Source organism: Nipponia nippon, unplaced genomic scaffold (genome assembly GCF_047370975.1).
Source record: "Nipponia nippon isolate SJK-2023a ecotype South Korea unplaced genomic scaffold, ASM4737097v1 scaffold_2, whole genome shotgun sequence".
NCBI classification, from domain to species: domain Eukaryota; kingdom Metazoa; phylum Chordata; class Aves; order Pelecaniformes; family Threskiornithidae; genus Nipponia; species Nipponia nippon.
Genome location: NW_028262336.1, coordinates 16,207,979 through 16,231,350, shown reverse-complemented (window position 1 = coordinate 16,231,350; position 23,372 = coordinate 16,207,979). Strand labels below are relative to the sequence as shown.

At 47.3% G+C, this 23,372-nt stretch overlaps 1 protein-coding gene across 1 annotated transcript; it reads right to left on the bottom strand.

The window, feature by feature from the left end:
- Positions 1 to 9,726: 9,726 nt before the first annotated feature.
- Positions 9,727 to 21,513, bottom strand: LOC104014982 (uncharacterized). Its single transcript, XM_087757779.1, has 6 exons — positions 21,412 to 21,513; positions 20,226 to 20,504; positions 18,010 to 18,258; positions 14,507 to 14,644; positions 13,775 to 13,891; positions 9,727 to 12,317 (listed from the first exon to the last, which is right to left on the bottom strand). Exons 1-6 carry the CDS (start codon positions 21,470 to 21,472, stop codon positions 12,157 to 12,159), a joined length of 1,005 nt encoding a protein of 334 aa, XP_087613905.1. The 5' UTR covers positions 21,473 to 21,513; the 3' UTR covers positions 9,727 to 12,156.
- Between the last annotated feature and the right edge of the window lie 1,859 nt (positions 21,514 to 23,372).

The window sequence follows — 23,372 nt, the reverse complement described above, 5'->3', positions numbered from 1 at the left end:
GCGAGGTCTGCCAGGCCTGCAGATAACCATGCCCTCATGCTCTTCTGCTCACTGCAGACACCCTCTCTCCTACCCGTTACACAGGAAGTAATGCTGCTGGGCTAAACGCAAGCCAGCTAGAAAACCACGGCACGACAGAAAAGGAGATGTCTCCCAGTACAGTGGTGCTGGACCTGTCTTCAGTTAGGCCTGTCAGCCCATGGCTGAGGATGCTTGGCCTCCGGTTAGCCCACTGCATTGCTAGACATCTGCATCTTCTGATGCACAGTAGAGCAGAGGACGGAACGCAGCCATGACAATGGGGTGTTTCTTTGCAGCCACTGCCATCTCTGTGGTATTGTTTCCACTGCAAAAGCCACAAAGTGCTGTAGTCATATACATTTGCTTCTGTTGCTCGCTCTCTCTTTTACTCTTCTGTTCGTTGTAATACACTACGCAGTTTCCTCACAGGGAATGTAAGTATCATACTTGTATTTCCATGTAAAGGTGACAGACTCCCACACATCTGAAGGCAACATCTCAAGAGACAATATGTAGCTGTTCCCAGTTCTAAGTCTTCAACCTAGTGATAAGCCAATAAACATTCATGCCTGAGGCTAATAAGAAAAGAGAACATTATTAGATCTAGAAAGGAAGAGTACAAATATACTTAGCATGTTATTCTCATGAAAGTCACCATGCAATAAGCCAGTGTGGATTTGTAGCCCATCTGATAATTTGCACCATCTCCTCTGGTAGGAACCTTAGGTCATATTAAATGGCATTTGCGTGGGACTCACTTCTCTCCCCTGAAAGTACAGTCAGACATACTGCACTCGCCACCACCTGAGACCCTCACCGTGAAAAATGACGAGTATTGCGAATTCACACCTCTAAATTTCTCACAAAGACAAGCCTTTAGTTACGCACAGTTTGTGGCGAGAACTGCAAACGTGATCTTGAGTGAAACACCAGAGGGGTAATATCCTGTGGAGGGGAAGCTTTGGATAAGGCTAACCTTATTCTTGGGAGCAATCCTGAGTTTGCACCCTAGCCTGCAAGACTAACAGCTGGGCTCCATCTGGGTTGCCCTGGATGGTAGGTAAAGGTTTCACAATGGCACATTTCCTTCTCCTTTAGCATAACTTTGCAGGACGGGGTGAATTGTGGGCAGTGGCTGGAGTGGGGAAGAAGCAAAGTCAGCCCTGGCAGGAGGAGGTGCCCCTGCACTGTGAAACGCCAAGGAACTGCTGGCTTCCACATACAGTTTCAGCCATTTGGCTGATGAAGGCCACATATCTCCTCTTCTTCACTTCTGCCTTACACAGAGCCAAGGCAGGAAGAAGTCCAGCTTGAATGAAGCGGTGCAAATATGAAGATCATGAACTCAAAATAAAGCTTTGGCCAAAGGTTTGGTGGGGATGCTGACTCAGTGGCTTGGAGCCTGTTACATGCAAACTGAGAGCACTGCTTTGCCTGTACGCAGAGGAAATATTCCAAAAATAGTGACAGGGTGTGCCCTGTCAGCGCTGAAACGGCTGTCTGCAGAAACCTGTTCATCCTTCTCTGAACAGAAGTAGATGGAAGCTTTCAAACTGTGACTCATGCAGAATAGTCCCTGGCTGATTATTTCAAGATAAATGGTTCCCTCATGATGTCCCTAATACCACAGCATCAGCCCCAGGTATTCTCTCTCAGACTCATTTTCTTCTTTTCTACCTGTGAACCTGTATCAACAGCCAAACCTCACAAAAGACGCCCAGCTCAAGTCTGGTCTGAAGGAACGTAACATCCTTAGACAGAGCAGTCTGCAATCTGTGGTTCACAACGACGACTGAAGCTAGAGCAGATGTCAGCATCCCATCAGATAGTTATTCTTGCAGATGGTGCATTTCAGTCTTCTTGTCTGACACTGATTTCCATCACCTATAATGATCCTAGATTTAGGATCTAACTTTCAGTATCTTATTCTAGTAATTTCAGTGACATTACTACTACTGCAAAACATGTTGCGGTCCAAGCCGAAGTTTGTTGGCATGATGCGGTCAATCTGCCTTCCTTACACAAGAAGCCAGATAGATGAACTGAACAACCTCTTCCAGTCTTAGCAGTGATAAGTACATGAAGACCTGTATTAACTACAATATGCCCCTTCATCACCGGAGAGGGGATGGACTAGCTACCCAAGGAAGATATTAGAAGAACAGCTGCTCTTAGAAATATATCCAGGAAAGACAACTTGTTACTACCATCTAAGTAATCTCTCTGCCAAGATCTGACATTCTCCAGAAATCACCAGCTTAACAAATGCAGGAATAACTCATGCCTTGTACAGTGTTTTATTCTATTATACTATTACAACTCTAGAGAGGAGTGAGGGACAGTCCAAAATGGGTAGGTGGGAGGATGAGAAGTGATCCAGGAGACTAAGCACAAACAACTGCATAATACATTTCAGTATTAAAGGCATTTGTTCCTAGGAGGGGCCCTGAATGGCCTTCATACAAGGCCCACACACAAAGGCATACAAGCCCTTTTGCTGCTCAGTGTGGGTCCCAACTTTGCAGCTCAGTTCCCCCCTCTTCTTCTCTGCTCCCACAACTTTCCTGTGCTCTGTGAACCTGGTTGTGGCCTCGCTGCTGTCTGTCTGTTCCTACATACAGCCACTTCATCTCATCGACCCATCCAGTCCTGCCAGCTGGACTGGCAGCTGTCAGGACAGAACGTGAGGCAGAAAAAGCAGCTGAGACCCTTGCCATGGCAGGTTTTGGCTAGTCAGTGCAGCAGGACACCCTGCTCCCCTCGGCAGCCCTGAGCAAGCACGGGTGGCACACCAGGACTAGAACCCGGTCCGGCCAGACCAGGCAGCGCCCTCCCTCTCACCTGGGTGACCCGGCCCCACATCGGGGCTGAAAAGCAACAGCAGACCCAGGCAGCTACCTCCTCAAGGTGCAGAGGCCACAGGGTAGTAGGACGGGCTCACCCCCCGTCCCAACCATGCTCTCAGCTCTGCTGCCAAGATGCCACGCTTGCACGGGAAACGCCAGGCAGCTGCAGCAGGGAGCTGCATGAGCGTTAGCAAAGAGTGGGCCTTTTCCACAGCAGGGGAAAGTACAGGCAAAACGCTGCCCGTGTTTCAAAGTGTTCACAGCCCACGGCTCCTGTTGTCAGCCAGGAAAGGTAATGGCTAAGGTGCTGTGTCATTGCCTTTCTGAGAATGTTTGGTTTTTAAGATCTCAATAAGGCAGGCAGGCAGGGGATGTTCTGCATAATGCATCTGTGCACTGGGGGATTGGAGGCAAGCTGTGGCTTTTCACAGTACTTCTACCAAGGCAATACATGAGGCCCAACTCCCTCTATCACACTCCTGAGAGTCAAAAGGAAACCAGCATCTCACAAGTTAGCAAGGTTAACAGTTTTGGTAAACGTCCTTCCTCACATCTTGGGCAGTCAGACATCCTGTGGCAGCCGGACCACAGCGCTCGCTGCAGCCCAGACAGACCTCGCATGCAGCACCCCGTGGGGCCTCCCAGCTCTCAGTCACTCCAACACACAGGTGTGAGGCATTCCTGTGTGTCAGCAAGGCTTAAACCCATTTTACAGAGGAGGCCTATGTGATCACCTCAGCATTACAGATGGGGAAATGAGGCAGGGGAGGATGACATGACTTGCTAAGGTCAGCCAGCCAGTCCAAAGAAGGACAACAAATGGAACCATATGCTTCCATGACTCAAAATCCTGGCTCCCAACTACCTGTCTACAAAGCACCGTTTAAAAGCACCTTCCATTCAGAGCATCTATTGCCACAAGCAAGGTCTCAGTGGTCAGGGTCAGGATGGTGTCACCATTCTTTTCAGCCACCTCTTTTTGTTTCCATCATGGAAGAGCGGGCTTTTTGTTGCCTATGTTTCGCTCATGTCCAAATACACCTTACGTCCTACATACATCTCATACGCTCATGTCCTACATACACCACTTTCAGCAACTGAGTAAAAATTTGCTGAACCTTAGTGGCCACTTTGCAGAGCTGCAAGTTTACAGTGCAGCCTCAATGGAAAGTTACTGTGCATGCCTTGTGCCCACACAGGTAAGATGCACTGGGTTGGAACTACAGCTGCAGTGGTTATTTGTGTTATCTTGGAAGTTCCTTTAAGCTCTGCAGCATCAGTAATTTGGTATAAACACGGGCATCTGCTTTCCTCTCTCACTGAGGCTGTTTAACCATTGGGTTTTTTTAAGATAGATGATATCAAATTCATGGCAGTGTTGACTCCTACTGATCTTCTCTCCAGCAAAGAAGGGACTCTCCATCTACAGCTGATTCTCCAGAGAAAGCTGTAAACAGACATTTGTATTTGCCAAATAACAAAGCCTTAAATTCTCAACAAAAGTTAAGGAAACAAAACTCCCTATCAGAAACTAAATCTCCTCAAGAAAAAAAAAAAAACAAAACCTCAACAGCTGGGCAGGAATACGTACAAACAGAAGCTTAAGTTGCACAGCTTTCACTGTGGCCTTCTATGGCAGCAAGAGAAATCCTGACCCAGCTTGTACACGGGAAGGAAAGGGAACAGGCAAGATCTTACCTGTATTCAGGGTACTTAGAAAGCTGGCCGGGGTCCTGCCTTCCCACCACCCTTCTCCCATCTCATACCCAAAACCCATACCAGAAAGTGAGTTCAGGAGAAAAATCCTGAAAGGGCTGGCTAGAACTAGGGAACGGGGTGGTGGGCTGGAGAAAAAAAAGAAAAGATTTCCCATTTGCTGCTATGGGAAAATCTGTGTTTACTTCCCTTGTCGGGCTTATCAAAACTAGCACAGCACGTTCCATGCAAATGGCTCATGAGAAAGGCAGAGAGGAGTAAGGAGTCCTCGGTGCCCCAGGCTCAGCATCACCAGAGGGGCTCAGGGGAGCTGTGATCTACCACCAGGAGAGAAGTGCATCCACCTAGGGAACACAATTCATGCCAAATGTCAGCAAGAGTAGGTGTGAGGAGGAAGCAGCAGCGACTACTGCTTTCTGGAAGACAACGTTTTATATTGCCTGAAGAGCTGACAGGATGATGGAGGACAGACCTTGCCTGAGGCCCCTGCAGCCTCCCCACCCATTTGACAGAAGAAATAGCATCTATGACTGGCGTTACTCACCATCACTTCTGTACCCTCAGTCATTAAGCCCATGCACTTTCTTCCTCTTGGATCCTCCGCAGCGGTCACTCTGCTCTCTTCATCATCCTCCTCCTCTCTCGGTCCTGCCACCGTTCGTCCTGTGAGGACAGAGACACCAGCAGCAGAGGCTGTCCCACCCAGCAGGGAGCTCCTGCTCCAGGCTCCGTGTGCCACCTCGGAAAAGCCTCAACCCACCCCAGCTTCTGTAGTCAGCTAGAGGTGAATCCAGACCGACTGCCAGGCAGTTGACTACCCATTCACACATGTCACTGAATCCCATCCCTGTTGTCTCGAATCCCCTAACTATAGGTTTGTCTGTTGTTTCAGAGGAGAAATCTCTGAGGCCTATTGCTCTGTGGTGGAAAGCTTTCACGGGAGTGCAACATAAACTCTGAATGGTCTTTGCTTCAAGTCATGCATTCAAAGTCGCTATTGCAATTCTTTTCACATAGACAAAAACACCATCACATCATCTTTTTCTTTCATTTTTTGTTTGTTTGAAGATACCTTATTACATGACTTTTAGTATCAAAAAAAAACCTTTTAAAACTGTTTCAGTCCTTAGTTTTGGGAAAATACGTTTTGCCCTCAAAGAGGGACTTGTATAAACCAGAGCTAAGACAGCAATGCTGGCAAGAGGACAGCCACTAAACTGTATTTCTTTATTCCATTTGCATATGATACAGGAGTAGATAATAATTCTCTTTAATGTACTATATTTGCAATTCCAAAAGATCTGCTGAAAATTGCCTCCAAGTAATTCTTGGTCTGTAACACATCTAGTTTCTATAGTGTTAGACAATACTATCAGTCGTTGTCATCAGTTTAGGTGAGTTTTAAAAATTCTGCATAGAATTCAGGTTCCAAGTTTTGCTTATTCCCTCATTTCCAATATTAACTATAAAATACACACTTTATACTATAGCCCCATCCAATATTTTATCATGGATACCGGCTATGTGTGACATGGAGTATTCTGACCAGAAAAATAACTCAATTAAAAATAAGCTGATATTAGCCACCCATATTTGCTACGTCTACAGCTGGGAACCTTTCCTCACCATTAGTGTTTGGCACAAGGGCACAATGAGCAGACCACAGATGTCCCCCGTGTGCCAGGACCAGCCCCTGACCCAAAATGCCAAGCTGCCAAGCACACATCTGTAGGTGTGTTGAGAGTTGAGGGGTATAGTCAGGTACCTAAACCTGCAAGCGTAATGAATGATTTCATGAAGTCAGGCCCCTCATGCCCTCATGGTTGACGGGAGGGTGGGGGAACCCCAGGGACGAGGAGCTGCCTGGGGGGTTGGCTGAGGTTGGAAATACCCCCACGAAGATGCCAACGATGCTGTCGGCATGTGTAGGCAGAACTGCTCTGGGCTGTTCACATGCTACTTGAATGTAATCGCTACCCAGCTCCTGAGGGGTTGGGCCATATATGAACACTTTGGGGGGGTGTCTCTGCACCACCCCACCCCCCCCCCCCGCTCTCATCTTCCTTATCCTTTGCCCTCCAGGCAGTCTGCTTTGGTACAGGAGGCAGGGAACAGTGTCTTTAGTCCCTATCAATAGTGGATGGCCGTGTGATTCAGCCACGTTGCTTGCTGGTGATCAAGAGGGCTGGAGGTAAGAGTCTCAGACCCAGGGCTGGCCAAGAGCTCCCCTTCAGCCCATCGGCCAGCCTGGAGCCACACAAGTGGCATTTGAGGGAGGCCAGCCAGAAAGATGCCACGCTTCCCCATGGTCTTGCACAGCCCAGAGACATCTCTTAACTGATAGTATCCAAGTTAAATTAATCTTGATATAATTAACACAACACCTGCCACCATTTTCTTGCTGGGAAAATACAAATATTTAGAAGGGTTTCGTCTAAGGGTTTTCTAGGTTCTTGGTAAAGACTGCTCTGCTGTCTCCAGCCACATCCCCTGCCTGAGAGATGGGTCACGTAATCTTGCATAAAGGAAACGCAGTGCTTGTTGTGAACAAAACCAACGCAGGATGCAGTAACTGGTCGTCAAAGGTCGCAGGGTCCCCACTGAGGGACGACGTTGTTTCCCAGCCTGTTTTACACCAGAGGACAAGAGGGCAGCATTGCATGTGCTCAGGAGGGACTACCACTAGCCTCATACAGGCAGGGTTTGATTGCACCCAGGCACTGAGCAGCCTGGCCGAAGGCACAAGCAATACCCAAATGCTAATCCAAGCCTCTGCGATGACACATCACCGAATTCTGCTTCCATCTCAGACAGAAATGGGTGATGCTGCTCTTCTTGCCCGCTTGTGTTACTGGTTCTGTGTGTTTGCCTATGGAAGTCCAGGGGGCATCTCACTCCTCCCTGCCTTGTCGTAGTCATACCTACACTTCTGGATCTTATAACACCACTAGAATTTGTTGGTTAATGTTAAGGAAATCATTTTGAAGATATCTATCAGTGACACTGTATCCGACATCTGAGTTACACAAGAACGCAAGAACGCTTCTTGTTTGCTTATTTTGAAATGAATTGCAATAATTCATAAAAAGTGACACAAACTTACTGTGCGCATGCCTAAAAATCTAGAGGTTTTTTTCAACTACACCAAGATTTTCATCAGAAGTTAACACAACCACTGCTCACACACATCTTCAGTACTTAGAACGAACGTTTCATTTGCTATTTTAAACTGGCCCGTTATCAGTTTTGTCTATCTGCTCGCAGACTCACCAACTTCTACTCTATTGTTTCTGTAGAGCTGATGTGGTGGGGAGGGCTGGTCCTCCAGCTCCCCACAAACTGCTGGCTCTTGCCCTGGTGCCTCTGCCCCCGCACTGGGCTCCAAGGGAGGACCCCAAGGGCTACATACACAGCTGCTGCGACATCAGGCATGGCAGCCTGGGGCAGAGGTTGGAAAGCAGAGCACAAACTGTTTCATTACTGGGATGGCGAGCTTTATGGACATTAAAATTTTGTGGGGATGAGTTCATCCTGAACACTAAAGAAATCTAAAGGGATCATTCCCCTGTCTCTGCTCACTGTTATACAACATGTTTCTTTTCTGCTTTTGCTTTCACCTATGTCTTTTAAGTCAAATAAGATCATTCTCTGTTCTCCTATTATATTCATAAACTGCGCTATCTAAAGGGATCATTCCCCTTTCACTGCTCACTGATATACGACACGTTTCTTTTCTGCTTTTGCTTTCACCTATATCTTAAGTCAAATAAGACCATTCTCTGTTCTCCTTTTATATTCATAAACTGCATGAATTACATGATGAAAAGACTACATGTAACATTTCATGTCATTTGTTGCTTAGCATATGCCACAAGCAGATGGAAATTTTTCTCTTCCCACCGCGAAACATTGACACGGATACAAATCTAAACATCCATTCTACACAATACTATAAACCACTGGTGGTTTGTCTCAGCTGGGAAGAAACCACGCCCCAAAACATCTGCATTTCCCACAGAGCAGAGCTCCCCTTGTCCTGCCAGCACTCAATGAGCAGAGGGATGGACCCTGCCCTACTCCCAGCCTTCCTCAGCCAGGATCAGTGGCCGGAGAGGATGGCGTGACTGGCAGCTCTCAGTGCAGCTCCGCTCCCCTGCAAAGCAGCAGCTCCCAACAGGAGGCCAGAGACACCTGGAGGCACCCCGGCACCAAGGGCTCCCTCAGCAACCCGAAGAGGGTAGGGCTGGCGTGGCACAGCCTCACCAAGGCCACCAGAAGCCCTGAAGAGGCAGCACAGCTCTGTTTCTTGTTGAATTTCTGATAGCATCATGTACATCCATGCCAGTTACTCTGCCAGATAGTCCCAGGACCCGAAAGTATCCTCACTATTGCCTGGGTGATGCAGTGCCATTGTCAGGCTGGAAAACAACTGCAAATGCAAGCGGGTGGCTCCTTGGGGTGCTGGGTTCACAGGCTGCAGGACAGGATCATCCATGTCCAGTCACACCACTGTTCCAAGGCTAACCCTGTAATGGTAAAGTCAAGGGATTTTATATGATCACAAACCATCAGGACAGTGGTTTCACCCACCATCTAGGCCCACTTGTCTAAGGGTGAGCATGACAGAGTCACCTCCTCCTTGCAAAAGGAGCTATGAGTCAAGCATCCTCTCTCACAGCTAAGGCGGCTTAGGTGTCACAAAAAAATACAGATAAATAGAGATGGATAAAGAAAAGTAAAACAAGACCATCTCGCTGCATCCCTTCCCTGCACCTCACAGTTTGGGCAAGGCACAGAGCAGGGTTTGGTGAGCTGCTGGTGCACACAGACGTGCAGGCACATTAGCACACACACTCCGATGGGGACTAGTGATACGCCACTCTCCTACAGCCTCCCCTAGACTGACTTACAAACAAATGTCCTTGTGATCTCTGTTCCCTAGACTACCCAAGTCATCTCTAGTCAGCAGTAACTTGTTATCACCTTTCCTTTATTTGGCTGGGTGAAAATTTGGAAACCAGCCTGTACTTTCAGTGAAAACCATAAAGAAAGAATTATTAAATAATAGAACTTAAACATTTTCAAAACAAGTTAGAAAACAGATCTTTTTATTAGGAACGAAATCATCACGGCAAAAAGAAAAAAAAAAACACCAAAAAAGAACAATAGCTGGGCGTGCACACATACAGTTAAAGGAAGAGAGCAGGTGGCACAACTTCTCTCCTGACCTCACAGTGACAGAAACCTTCGCCCCGTTGCTGAAGGGCATCTCCAGCAGGGAAGGACAGAAAACCAGCCACGTCCTATCTGCCTCATAAAGACATCTCGAGTCTCAGATTCCCATCTCAATGGGAAAAATCCTTCCCAGACTGGGGTTACACCAGTGGTGTTGCTAACAGCTGCCAGGGCACCCCCAGCCCTCCCAGGGCTGACAGCAGCAAGGCAGCACCAGGGCAAGCTGGAGCCGGGACGCACCAGCCCAGCAGGACACGGCTGGCCCAGCTCTGTCACCCTCAGCACCCGAAATGCTGGTATCTTCTCCAGTGCAGCTCAGAGCACCGTTCAGCCTTTGAAGCATGTACTGGAGTCGACTGTCCCCTACCTGCCCCTGCCAGAAAGTGCAGAAGAGAAGCAAAGCTGACTACGTCCCCCCATTTCGGTGACGCTGGCCCCCGTTCACCCAACATCACTGCCACTGTGCTGCCTACAGGCAGCTGCCACCCCAAGCACTCGGCGTCACATTTTTGTCATTCAACTCACAGCCTTTGAGGAATGTTTGTACTGAAAGGAGATAGCACAGCACCATGAGGAAAAGAATTATTATCTCCCTCTTACCGTGGAAAATCTGATTCCTACGGCAGCCTTAAAAAGCAGAGACAGGCTGAATCACCACCAACACAGCACACAAGATCCAAAAATCTTCTAAACAGAGTCACAGGACAAGGAAACAACAAGAACAACCACCTATGGCTGGGCGTCACCGATGCAGAGCTTTGCCATGTACACAGACATGAAGGGCTTCCAGGTAAGCATGCAGCCACTCCACCAGCTCCCCCGCCTGGGAGAGAAGCGTTCAAGTTTGGTTTTGGTTTTGCTGGGGCACATGCAGACCTCGTTGGGTGGCATTTACAAGGCACACCTTAAATCCGTTTCCAAGGGATTCATGGCACAATGTCGGCACATATAAAACGGACAAAATGACAAGGGAAGAGAGGAATGCAATACACATCTCCCCACCCCTTTTGGCCCTGATCTGTACCATCTCTGCTTTTACTCTACTACGCCTTTCTAGCCCACTGGGCTAGTTTAACAGCAACATGCCTGTCTTCCGACTACCAAAATGCACTTATACAGTAAACACCTTGCTCTGGCAGTGCACCCTGCAGCACTCCCTGTGGCGTGACAGCCCTGCAGCCCCTGGCAGCTTGGCGAGGGATTCAGCTACCTGCTGCCTGGGACAGAGTCCTTGCCCTCTCCTCACCTCATCCTTCTTCCCTCCTGCAGGTCTACCCCAGCTGCTCCACTCACAAACCTCCCCTGAGCAGAACAGGACGTGCGTAGCAGCAAGACTTGCCTAAGAGATTCTATAAATTGCTGCTGTCTATGCAAATAACACAGCACTGAAAAAGCCTACACGCACAGGCAGATGGCCAGCTCAATCAGCTTGCAGTAGCTAAACCATTACACTAAAGGTAATAATGCTTGCACTGATGAACGATCTCAGCGTTTTAATCAATGTTTCTGCCAAAATTACACACCCAAGCCCCAGGCACCCTTCTGCTGCAAGCAAGCAAGCTAGTGACAGAGCTGTTTTAACTCACTAGCAACCCGAGCAGTTAGGCTCTGGCGAAAAGTAACCGGCGGTCCCCTGCCATTGCAGGGCATCAAAAGGCGAGCAAGCCAGTATCACCTCCTGGGGTCTGCATGCAGCAGCCCCTACCACCACTCCTGGCCCCACGCAGCAAGCGGTGAGGGCCAAATCACAAAGGGTCTGGAGCTCAGAGGAGCAATTCAGATAAACACCTGGCACAGCAGATACCTAGCTGAAACCTCCATTGAGCTTTTTTTGCAGGGCCTGTGAAAAATGCCTTGAAATCTCCTGAGAAGAGGCTTTCTCAGGAGATTTCTGGCAGGTCCGTTTTTCTGTCTGGGACTGGCAGGCCACCTCAATCCTGTCATGCCTGCCCTTTGCAGGAACCACTGGCTGGCAAAGAGACGGCAAGGCGTGGGGTGGGCAGGGAGCAGGAGGAACTGCCCATCTCATTTCAGGCTGTCCTCTAGGGCTCTGCAGTTTAGCCGCAGGTCTATTAACAGGCAAAGCATCAAAGAGCTGCCCAGTTTTGTTAGCGAACCTGTCAGCCCACGACAGTGCAGCCTTGAAACCACACATGTGCTTTTCCTTATATTTTCTTTTTCTTTTTTTTTTTTTTTAAATGAGGTTAGCAGGCCTGACACCTCACATCTTTCCCCTGCTAAAATTTTCCGGACCAATTCTTACACACAATGAGACTATGGGATGCAAAGAACGGGTGTCGTAGGCTTCAAGACAGGGTGAAACGGCAAGCATGCCAGATCAGTCATCAACTGGATCCAGGAAACAGTCCGAGGCATTTTCCTGGCTTTCCACATCAACTATGACCTCTGGGTCTGGCATTTCCTCAGGCTCCATCTCCACTGGCAAGTTTTCTTCCACCAGCGGCTGGGGCTCAACACCTTGACCAGTCTGGGCAGCATCTGGAAAAGAAGGGAGAAATGGTTTATAAGTGCTCGCACTATGCTCACCCTCATGGAAATCCTCCCCCCAGTCCCCGATGCTGCAGGCTGCCTAACCTGCTCAGTCCCCTCTCCCCAGGCATCTGCAAGCCAAATTTCAATTTTCCTTGTAACTACTCATTTATTGAGTTGTCTGTTGTGGCTTTAGACACTTCGGTGCTGAAGCTCTCTGGGCTCAACTGCCCAAAATATACCAAAACACCAAAGCCAAATCTACTCAGTTACACCTGAGTAATTAAAGCTGGGTAACAGCACACATTTAATATGTTCTCACCTAAACACTTTCCACACATACCTCTGCTTTTTACTTATTTGTAGAAAACTTAAATATGGGATACTTTGTTAGTCAAACTGACAATGTGTAAAATTTTATTAAAAAAAAAATCTACACTTTAAGTATATTAGTATTAAACAATGACCTGAATGACCTTTTTTTTTCTTTCTTGCACTATGTTCATGAGTAGCATTTAATATTTTGAAAGCAGAGCAAAGCAACATCCAAGGTTAGACATAAAGCATAACTGAGCTGCTGAGAGGCTGTGCATGGTACAGTGAAGGACACCAGAAGTGGAGACGGCAGCGCTGAGTCCAGGCTGTGACCTATGTAATGTTACTCCGGTTCATGATGTCTCTGCTAGACCTACTTCAGCTGATGATGGTGCATTACTAGGGAAGGTGCTGCCAGCGTTCATGTTTGTGAAACGAAATTGAGGGAAACGTAATGCAAAAAGTGGAATATTAATATCAAGCACTCACAGAACAGGAGATTTCTGAAAGGTTTTTATCACTGCACTCTCTTGACCATACTGTGCTAAAGCTGTGGGGTTTTATTCTCAAATTTCTTTGAAGGATTTAAAATGTGACTGTATTCCCACTTCAGCCCCAATATAAGGAAATACACAAGCCTCTGACTTTGATGGGATTTAGCTGTGTTTATAGCTCAGCGTATGGGTGGGTGCTGTCCTAAAGATGACTGCTTTCGAAAACAATGCCGATTCTTAGAAAATGTTACTGATGAGAAGGGGGTGCGTGTGATAAGATTGCACGAAAACTGCTAAGTGTTGGGGAGTTGCTGGTTTTGAGATGTGTATTTTAGCACAGGAGATACTGGAACAGACAGTCTGCAGCCTGCTGGCGGTACCCTCTGCGGGATGCTTACGAGATGGATGTCGCTACATCTCATGGCTGGGTGAGGGCAAGAGCTACCCCTGTGCAGAAGCTGAGCACGAGTAAGGTACTGATAAATGACCTGCGGCAACTTCTGTCGTCTGGACAAGATGCAGCACCTTCTCTGCATCAGTGAGTCCCAGGGCCCTCTGTACAGTCAGCTCCTCCCCCATCAGCCACACACATCCATTTTGTCCTTCACCCTCCTAAACAAGCTATCTGTCCGACTTAAAACAAGTCAAGCTACCCACCAGGCTTTGGAGGGCAGTCGGTTTGGGCAGCTTGAGCCTCAACATGGTCTCCATTGGGGGGGCTCTTCACACCTTCACTGGAGACCATGGACATTGTCAGTCCGTCATCCTTCTCCTCTGTAAAACCAAAACCGGAGACTTGAAGGAAAGAGGTCCCCCGCATCCCAGCAGCCTCGGCACGTTCATTGCGAGGCCAGACCACCGACACATGCTTGCATCTCCTCCGCATGCGGCACTGGCTCCATTCCCAGAGCAGACAGATGCTGAGTACAGAGGGCCATTGCCAACCCGTCAGAGACCAGCTTGGCCATGCTGGCAGGATCACAGCTTGAGGCGGCCCCACTGGGCAATGGCAGATTGCACTCAGGGACTGGTGCTGACAAAGGACTGCCATCAGAAGCCTTCAGGTCATTTCAGGATCAGACCTGAATGAGGCTCAATTTTCTTGCCCATAGAAAAGGTTTTGCTGTGTTTCTTTCTGGCCAGGAGCACATGGTGGCAAGCGTGAGGTGAAAAAAGGAGGAACAAGGTTTAATTCAAGACCCCGCTTGTTGTTAACAGTTGCCTATCAGCAAGCAGGTTTCTGCTCCACCAGGTCAAGGGAGGGCTGGCTGTAAGACAAGTAGCCACCCAGCTGAGACCAGTTTATGCTGAGGCTACTCCAACCCCAGCCTGCACAAACACGCTCCTCTGTGAGGCTCGTTCCTGGGGGCAGCAGCACTCTCTGCTCACCTGAAGGCACTGGGATGAACTTGTGTTTCCTCTTCATGCAGCAACATATGACTGAGGACACAACCACCACCAGGATAACCGCACCCCCCGCGCACCCTGCCAGGATATAAATGAACCACGGGTACTGCAGCAGGTCTCCTGCAAGAAGGACACGGCATTGTTAGTTACCAGGGTGGGCAAGCTTCTTTCTCCAAACTGGAGAAACCGCGTTAGAGCATGCGGGCATTACTGTTGGTTTGGATCAGGGGAGCTGATACTGTGAACTGTGGCACATCATGATTTATGTCACATCGTTTATTTATGGTATGGAATTTTTCGTTAAGAGGCTTGTGTGACTAAGCTGCATGCATTTTTTTCTGCCTACTCTGACCAGTAACATCTAAGATAATTCCTAAGTTTTAATCAAATTTAACAGGGAAGGTGGTGGTTTGAAAGATACTACATTTCAACAAGTTTTATGAAAACAGGCAGCTGAGAAGAGGAGGGAGACCTAAGCTAGCATCTCCTGCTGAAAGAAAAGCTGCAGTCTATCCTCAGAGCTTGTATTAGGCCCCAGAGAATCTACTTAGGACAGCCACGTAACGACTATGCCGACCTCAGAGCCAGACTGATCAGAGCCTGCACTTCCTCAGGCACCAGAGACTCCAGCCACCCGAGTCGGAGCTGTAGGAAACCAGCTTCACTGCTGCTCGGAGAAGGATTTCTCTTTATTCCCCTTCCCAACCGAGATCAGGCGAAACGCCTAGCAGGAGGCAAAGGCTACAGATGGCTGAACAGAAGGCCACACACAAGTCGGTGGTTATTATTACCCAGCCCAGAGTCCCTTGCTCAGGGTTGCTTTGATGGGTCAGACTTGCACGTATGTTGCTGCTGAGCAGGAAAGCTGGTAGAGGGCATCACAGACTTGCAGAAAAGAGAGACCCATCCAGACTCGCTCCTTCACTGAGACAATTTGCTCCAGCCTGGGGCAGCCAGTAGCAAAACTCTTCTCCCCATATTAAAAAAACCATACAGCTCAACTATCGCTATTATACAAATTCCTTAAAACTCCTTAGGTAAGCCTATGCCATCCCTTTTTGAATCATTTGGCTTCTTTTCGGCTGCGCGCACGCCTGCACAGCACCGCACTGCAGAAACCAACAGGCTCATTTGGAGCTTGTTTTCGAGACCCCAAACGCACAAATTGCTGCGTATCCCCAGAGGCCGGGAAGTGTTTCAAATGTTCCAGGACATACCACAGGCTGTCATAGTCCACATACTCACAGGAACAGCAAAACCAACCGTAGACAGGTGCTCCTGTGTGTGAAATCACATATACTCAAAGTATTTTTTGAGTGCTTGTTCCAGTCTCTTTAGGAACAGTTACCAAGTTAAAAAAAAAAAAAATCTATACTCAAAATTAAATTTTGAGTAAATGAGCAATAATTTCCCTAATAATTTTATTTCCTTTTTGATTAAAGCTTAGAGAATATTGTCAAAGGTATAGATACATGTTGGAAATATTTTTTCCTAAAAATTTGTCATTTGTTAAAAAGATCTTTTTGAGATAAAATATTGTGTTAAAAAACCAGTAATAAACAAGTAAAAAAAAAAAGCCTTTTATATATGTTGACTTGTTAACTTCTGAATCCTCTGCCTTAGATCTTGTGTGATGAGATCCCTTTGGTGCCTGGGAAATTTACAGTATTTCTGCCAAATTGTTTTACACTAACAATTACCTAAAATTAATTTCATCAGCCAACAGGTTGCCCAAATAGGTGCTTTTACATAGATCTTATACCTACAGTGGAAAAACTATATTCATCCCTTTGCCTGGACATAATAATAACCCACAAAAATAAGGAATTAGTCTTTAATTAATTTAATTGAACTCATTTCTCTCTTCAATTCATTTTAGTAGTATTCGGAATTACTGTAGTTCACTTTTTACAAATGTGGTTGCATTTGGTGACTAAAAAGTAGAATCGCTGCTACTTTCTTGCTCTCAGACCCTTCCAAATACATGTTCACGTGCGTGTCCATCCCAACAGAGCTATTACTAAATTCCCCTGTGGGCTTTTCAAGAGGAAATGGGGAACCGATATTGCACCCAGGGGACTGGGCAGCCACCCAGAATAAACAATGGTAACTGCCAGCACTCGCGTGATTTATCACAGGGCTTGATTGAACGGCTCGTGGACGTTCGCATCCTCACTCCCCAGCCTCTCAGCCAACTTGGGTCTGACTATGCTCAACAACCTCTGACCAGTTTAACTGGACAAAATTAAGATCCCTGCTCCACGATCACAAATGCCAAACTTGTACAGATTGGCCAGCAGCACCAACGCAACCAGGCACGAACAGCCCATGGCATTTCTGCTGAATGCCAGCACACGATACTGGGTGTATGTCAGTAATTCGGCTTTCACACCAACCATATGCCAACCATAGAAGAAAAGACAGTGTCTGCTCTGGAATTGGAGCGTCTCAGACAATTTCTAAAATGCTAGGTGCTATTGCACAGTACTATTTCTTTAGTAGCAAAGGTGATTAAATTAATTACAGCTAAATTAGTCAAAAACCTTATGGTTAAATTATGCCACCCTGATGTAGTTTTCATTACCATCTTTGCTGTCAGAGAGGAGAAAAACCTTCACTCCTGGAGATGCAAGTGAAATCACACCCAAGGTTATCTAATCAATTTTTCCATTTTCTTTAAATAAATGTGAGCTTACAACACAGACCAGTGCTTTGCACTGGCAGTTTTGATCAGTCCTAGGATCCAGATTTCTGTCTCTTTAAACTATAGCCTCATTCAAGCAGAGTACTCAGCATTCATGGATAGCTTGCAAATGGATAAAGTCACAGCCTTCTCACAGAACTACATATCCAAGCAGGGACATGGAGGGAAAAAAACCTGCATTTCCTAAGTGAATGACTTGTGTCTTTACCCCACCTCTGATGGTGTGGGGGCTGATGGAGAGACATTTGCATAGACTGGTAAATCTTTGTGCAGCTGGCCTGGCTAAGGGGAAAAGAGACAAGGCAAACCACCTCAGCCGAGTCCAGCAGCAACAGGGCTGAACTAGCACAGGTGTTTTTACAGGGATGTTGGAGAAACTGGAAGGCCATTTGGGTAATGGATGAATGTCAGCGTAGGAAGCAGCTCGTGTTTCTAAACCGGCATAGGGGATCGGTGCACAGGAGGCTGCAAGGTCTCCATCACTGGAAGGTAGGAAAACAGATGGATAGGGATCCATCCTTGCTGCAGAGTTGGGTAAAAGGACCCCCTGAAAAAACTTTCATCACTTTTTCAATCACTTCTGTGGTTGTAGGCTGTGTCAGTCCGAGACACAGGAGGGAGAAGGAAGTCAAGGGGACACTTTCTAAAGGGAGGATGTGGTAAGTCTGGAAGGCAGCTGCCAGAGGACAGAAGAGTGTGATATTATGCAGACACCAACAACTCCTTAGTTTTCTGCTGCAAGAGACCAAAAAAGAGATTTTCTGGACACGCCGTTACTCACCATAGCTGCAAGACAGCACAACGGGTCTGGTCCTCGTGACACTGTTCCCGTGGTAAACCTCACATACAAATTCCCCAGGCACGGTTTTGTCCAGACGAACCTTCTTCCCACCGTCCTTAACACAAGCCTCAGGGGCGCTCAGTGCGGTGCCATTCAGCAGCCACTGAAAGCTGATGCTCTCGTTGCTGGCCACATTGCAGAACAACTCTCCGGTCCCATTAGGGAAGCACTGGATAGCAATGGCTGGCTCTGGTCACGCACAGCACGGGGCAACGGGAACAGGGAGGAAAGGGAGAGGTGAGGAGCAGAGTCAGCAGTGAACATGAGCTGGACAGGAGCTTCCCTTACTATCACTGCATTTACTGGTAGCTAGGGAGCACAGAAATAAGTAACCAGACTCTTCAGTGCCTGCCCCCAGCCCTGAAATGCTTAGCAGTGCCCACCCACCCAACCCTGCTAGTGACTCTTGGTCCCTATTTTGGGGATGCCACAAAAATCTGGCGTCTCTTCATTTTCCTTATTGAAATTCAAAAAGCAAAAAATAAAAGACCCTGATCTGAGAGGATGGTGAACCTCCCAAAGCATCTGCCAGCCAGAGGCTTCCTCTGTGATCAGCAGATAACCGTAGCTTCAGAGGAGACTCAGCCCTCTCCTCCACCCGAAGCTGGTACTTTTGCTGTCACTCTGCTGCTTCTTCCATTTTATAGGGGAACTAGCACAAGTCATGCCCAACATCGGTATCAACACCAGACACCCGCAGTTAGATAGGATGACCGACACTAGGACAATTTAAAACAAAGTAACGAATAATTGATCTTACTGCATTTTCCTGAATTTCTCTCTTTCAGTCTACTACAAGGAACCAACCTATTTCCTACATTTGCCACTTTGCAAATACAGACTACACAGAGAAGTGATATGGTTTTATGACAGTAAGTCTCACATTGAGAATGTCTGTGCAAATCATGTAAATAAGCTCAGAAATCACTTTCTTCAACCAAGACATCATTTTCAGCTAAAATTCACTGTCTTCAGGAACACCTTTGCTGTGAAATTGTTTCCCTGACTTAGGTGTGGCAACAGAACATAAGAGACAAAAGTTCCTAAAGCACATCCACTGAAATGGAGGTTAAACCCAGGACACTTCTACAGTCTTTGCCTACTTCCAGTCTAAGCCCCCGATCTTTGCACCCAGGAGTCACATCTTTGACCTACTCCCCGCGGCAGTTCCGCCTGTTTGCGCCCGAAAGGTGTAAGGATTCATTTGTCTTCACTGAGACCAGTTTGCTCAGACATTTTCATTACAATTTCATACGCTTGAGTTTCTCTTAGAAGCTTGTGTAAGTAAGTGAAAGCCCTGCAAAAGGACCAAAGCAATGGTCACTGGCTGACTGGAGCACTATTCAGCAGGGGGGCAAACCCATTTAAGCCTTCTCCATATTAACCAAAGCAATGATCCTGGATTCTGGATCCTGTACAGAAGTGACTTTCTTTCTGTCTTCTCACCCTGCAGATGGACGAGCAGGCACATGAAGGGGAGCAGCAATTCTGAGGCCACATGGAGGACAGTAGGGAGACTGGCATGGTAAGGTACCTATTGCTGATCTCTGAACAGACCCAGAAGATGCTGACCAAGCTGCTCGGGGGCAGCTAAGAATCAGAAGGTCACACCTGGATTCCTTTAGTACCTTTCCTCAGCTGCATGAAACAGGGGAAAAACCCAGCACGCCTCAACCCAGACCTGCACAGTTCAGTTTCTAGAGCCAAGTCAAGTAGGGTTAACTCCTTAAGGAAGCGTGTCCACAGGCAGCAAAATGCTGTTGGTCAGCAAGAGCTTTCGTGAGAGCCATCAGGAAGAGTACTCTGGAAATGGACTGAAATCTCCAGCTACATGTCTACATACTGTAGGCTGAAATTTACAAACACTTCATGTTGCTGTCTCTTACATCAGGGAAAAATAGCAGGTAGCTCAACTGACTGGTTACTTCAAGGAAGGCTCAACAGACAGGAGAGACTGACAACGTGGATGCAAAAAGCATCTCTTAGTTTACATTCACCATTACTGCTCCCTGAGGTGCCAGAGGCTGACAAAGCTGCTCCAGAGGCACCTATAGATCCTGCAAGCTCAAGCAGTCTCTTAGGAAGAATTTCAAGGCATCAGCTTCCAGCCAGGCTCACAAGTTCAAAAGCTATTTATTGCTAAGAGGGCCACTTACCAAATACTTCCAGTGTAAAAATTCTGGTGGTGTTGTGAAAAACAAACTCGTATTTTCCTTCGTCCTCTTTCTCCACACTCCTCAGCACTAGGGAGCCATTCTGCAAGTTCAGGCATCTGCTGGCAGAATTGCCACACTTGGCCAATAAAGTATCGTTTAAAACAGCTGTCAAGCAACTCATGTCCCTCTTGCTCATTCTGGAGAGGTTCTGCAGACTTTGAACTCCCACAGAAAAGACTGCTGAGCCGCCACTGAGCACACTGGTGCAGGTAACAGAGCCTGAAAGGAGAGGCACAGAGTATGGGCAGCGAGATTGCCATGTCCATCCATCCCCTCTCGGCTGCCTCCCAGAAAGGCAAATCATAGAATCATAGAATTGTCAAGGTTGGAAAAGACCCTTAAGATCAAAGGGTCTTTGCCCAGGTGAGACATAAGAGGGACAGACCCACCCCTAGTGACAGGCTGGGGTCACCAGTAATTGAAAATCAGAGGAGTGGGAAGCCTTCTATAAAGGCCAACTTTCCCCCCGATAACACGGGTGTGGTGTGCACACCATGCGCACAAGGTGATGCAAGGCTGAGCAGTGGTCTCTTCTCTCCCCAAATTTGACATGACCACCTACCACCCCCCCTCAGAGCTGAGAAACTGCACAAAGAAAGATCCTCAGGGCATCCATGCCATGGATCTTGTACAGAGGGTAGCAAAAAGAACTGCTGCCTGCACAGCTGCTTTTAGCCAAAGAGTAAGGACACAGTTATAACTTGAACAAGTCTCACAGTACCCTTGCACATTATTAAGTTGCTGTACGCAAATCAGAGATGGGTAAAAGGCAGGGTGACAGCAGCTCGAGGACTAACCCAAGGTCACACCGAGTGTTCGGAGCGCAACCACATTGCTGTCCAGCCCCTCCAGCCAGCGTTCTGGATACAAGGACCTTACATTCTCTGCTGAAATGCTTTTACAGACGCAGTACGCTGAGAAAGTACTATATTGCTAGTTATCATTCATTTACTAAAAAAATAATCTGTCTTACTTTGGTCTGACTGCCCCTTTCATGCATTAGAAGTTACACTATTTGATGCCTCCCCAAACCTGGTAGAGTCCTTAAAAGATCTTGGAGCAAAATTAAGGCGCCTGCTCACCTAGGAAAATCTGTGCCAACTTCATAAAGAAAAATCCCACTTACCATGAGTAACAGTTATTATCACCAGCAAGCACTGCAGAGTAAAAGGAGAGCTGAAATCCATTTTAAAGAGCTTCTTGCATCATATGCTGAGAAGACGGTCTGGCTACAGAGCTCAGTGAATATAGCGTTCAGGAAGTGATGTCAGAAGCAAGAGTGAAAAAAAAAGAAAAGAAACTCCATAGTGGACAGATTGAATAATGTTTCAAAATAGACCTGCAAGGTTTTGGGTGACTGAACTCGGGTTGAACCAATGCGAGCTACAATGTGCTCTGCAAAGTCCCGCACCTTGGAGCTAGCTGCAAGTGTGAGAATAGGGCTGAGAGGTGAGGAGAGACAAAAATATCTCCTGGTCAGCTCACACCGTTTAGGAAGATGCTAATGCTGAGATCGGGCAAAGGCGAAACACCTATTTCTTTCATCCTTTTCCAGTTTATTGAAGTACAGCATGCCTACTCAGGGAAGAGAAATCAGTCCGGTCAGAGAAAGCACTGTACATGCAGACCAGCCGATTTTCTGAAATACCAACAACGATCGCTCACAGAGAGTCTCGCCAGCAAGGAGGTGTGGGAGACGGCTCTCCCTCTGTACGCAAAGGCTGCATTGCCAGCCTGAACTTTGCTGGGCTCTTCCAGTGACTGAATGGTACCTGCCATGCAGGAAAGGGCTCCGCACAGCTGCCCCAGGCAAAGAGTAAAGGTTACGGGAGGGGGGAAGTTAAGTTGCATTGCAAAACTAGACTGAATGCAGCCTGAAAGCCACCCCAGCTCTGTTTGGAGTGCAGATCCCAGAGACGAGACTGAAAAGCAAATCTTGAACAACGGCTGTGAACCGGTTATCTACAGGGCCACACAGGGCCAGATACTTTGTTCGTACTCTTCGAGATGGCTTAAAGCACACTGGCATTTTGCACTGAGCAGCGAGGTGGATTACACAAGCAACGCAGCAGAAACCATCTCGCTCACTGGAGGAAGTAAACCACTATAGCATTAGGGCCAACATCTGGATTTTTTTAGAAGCACTTAGCAGATGTGCTGGGGAATAACTGTGGCAGCAGTTCAGGATGTGGCTGGGAATCTTATACTTTTATGCTGTTCTCTGGACACAGATATAAACACAGCCCGTTAAGGAAGCTCCACACAGTGGAATTACATGTACACACACATTTCTGAGAAATGATTAAACCCCTTGTGGTGTGGTCTGCACTATTTTTCAAACCATTTGGCTCTGCTTGATAATTCCACATTTCAGCCAGTGGTTTGGCCCCTCTGACGTCTTAGCAATGACAATTACATCTCACCTCCTGCTCCCAGTATCCAAAACTTACAAGTTTGTTCAAGGCTAACGTAGCACCACCCTGTCTTTATCATACATGCATAGGGCAGGCCTAAACTGATCTAAGACGTGACAGAAATAGCCTTCTCTGAGAAAAGCAGTGAAGTGAGTCTTCAGACACTCACAGCAGTGCAGAGGAAGGGGGAGAGAGAAAAGTATTTACAGTGAGAAACACTTTCATTTCCTTCTGTGCTGCTGAAATAACATGAAGAAAATCTCTCTCAAATGCCACTGCAAGACTGGGTCTAACCATCTGCCTCGGATGTGCACATTCAACTTCATTTCACCTTCATGCTTGAAGGGCAAGCTGGTAGAGCTTAGGGTTGCAGTGCTGTGGTGGAGACACAAGACGGACCAGACAGCATGTGCAGGGCCGCTTCAAAACAGCAGCCCAAAATGTTCAGAATCTCAGAAAAAACAACAAAATGCAAGAGGGTCTGCATACAGCCAAATCCAGAAAAAGTTCACCTTCTCCTCCAGCCAACGATAGCAGCCTCACAAAGCTCATTTACAGATTTGCAGTAATATCAAAGAAAAATACGGCCTTTCTGCTGTAGCTCTGTTGTTACAGAAGTGACTCTGCATGACTGTGACATTGCGGTGTCCTGTATTTAGTCTCCCTCTCAGTG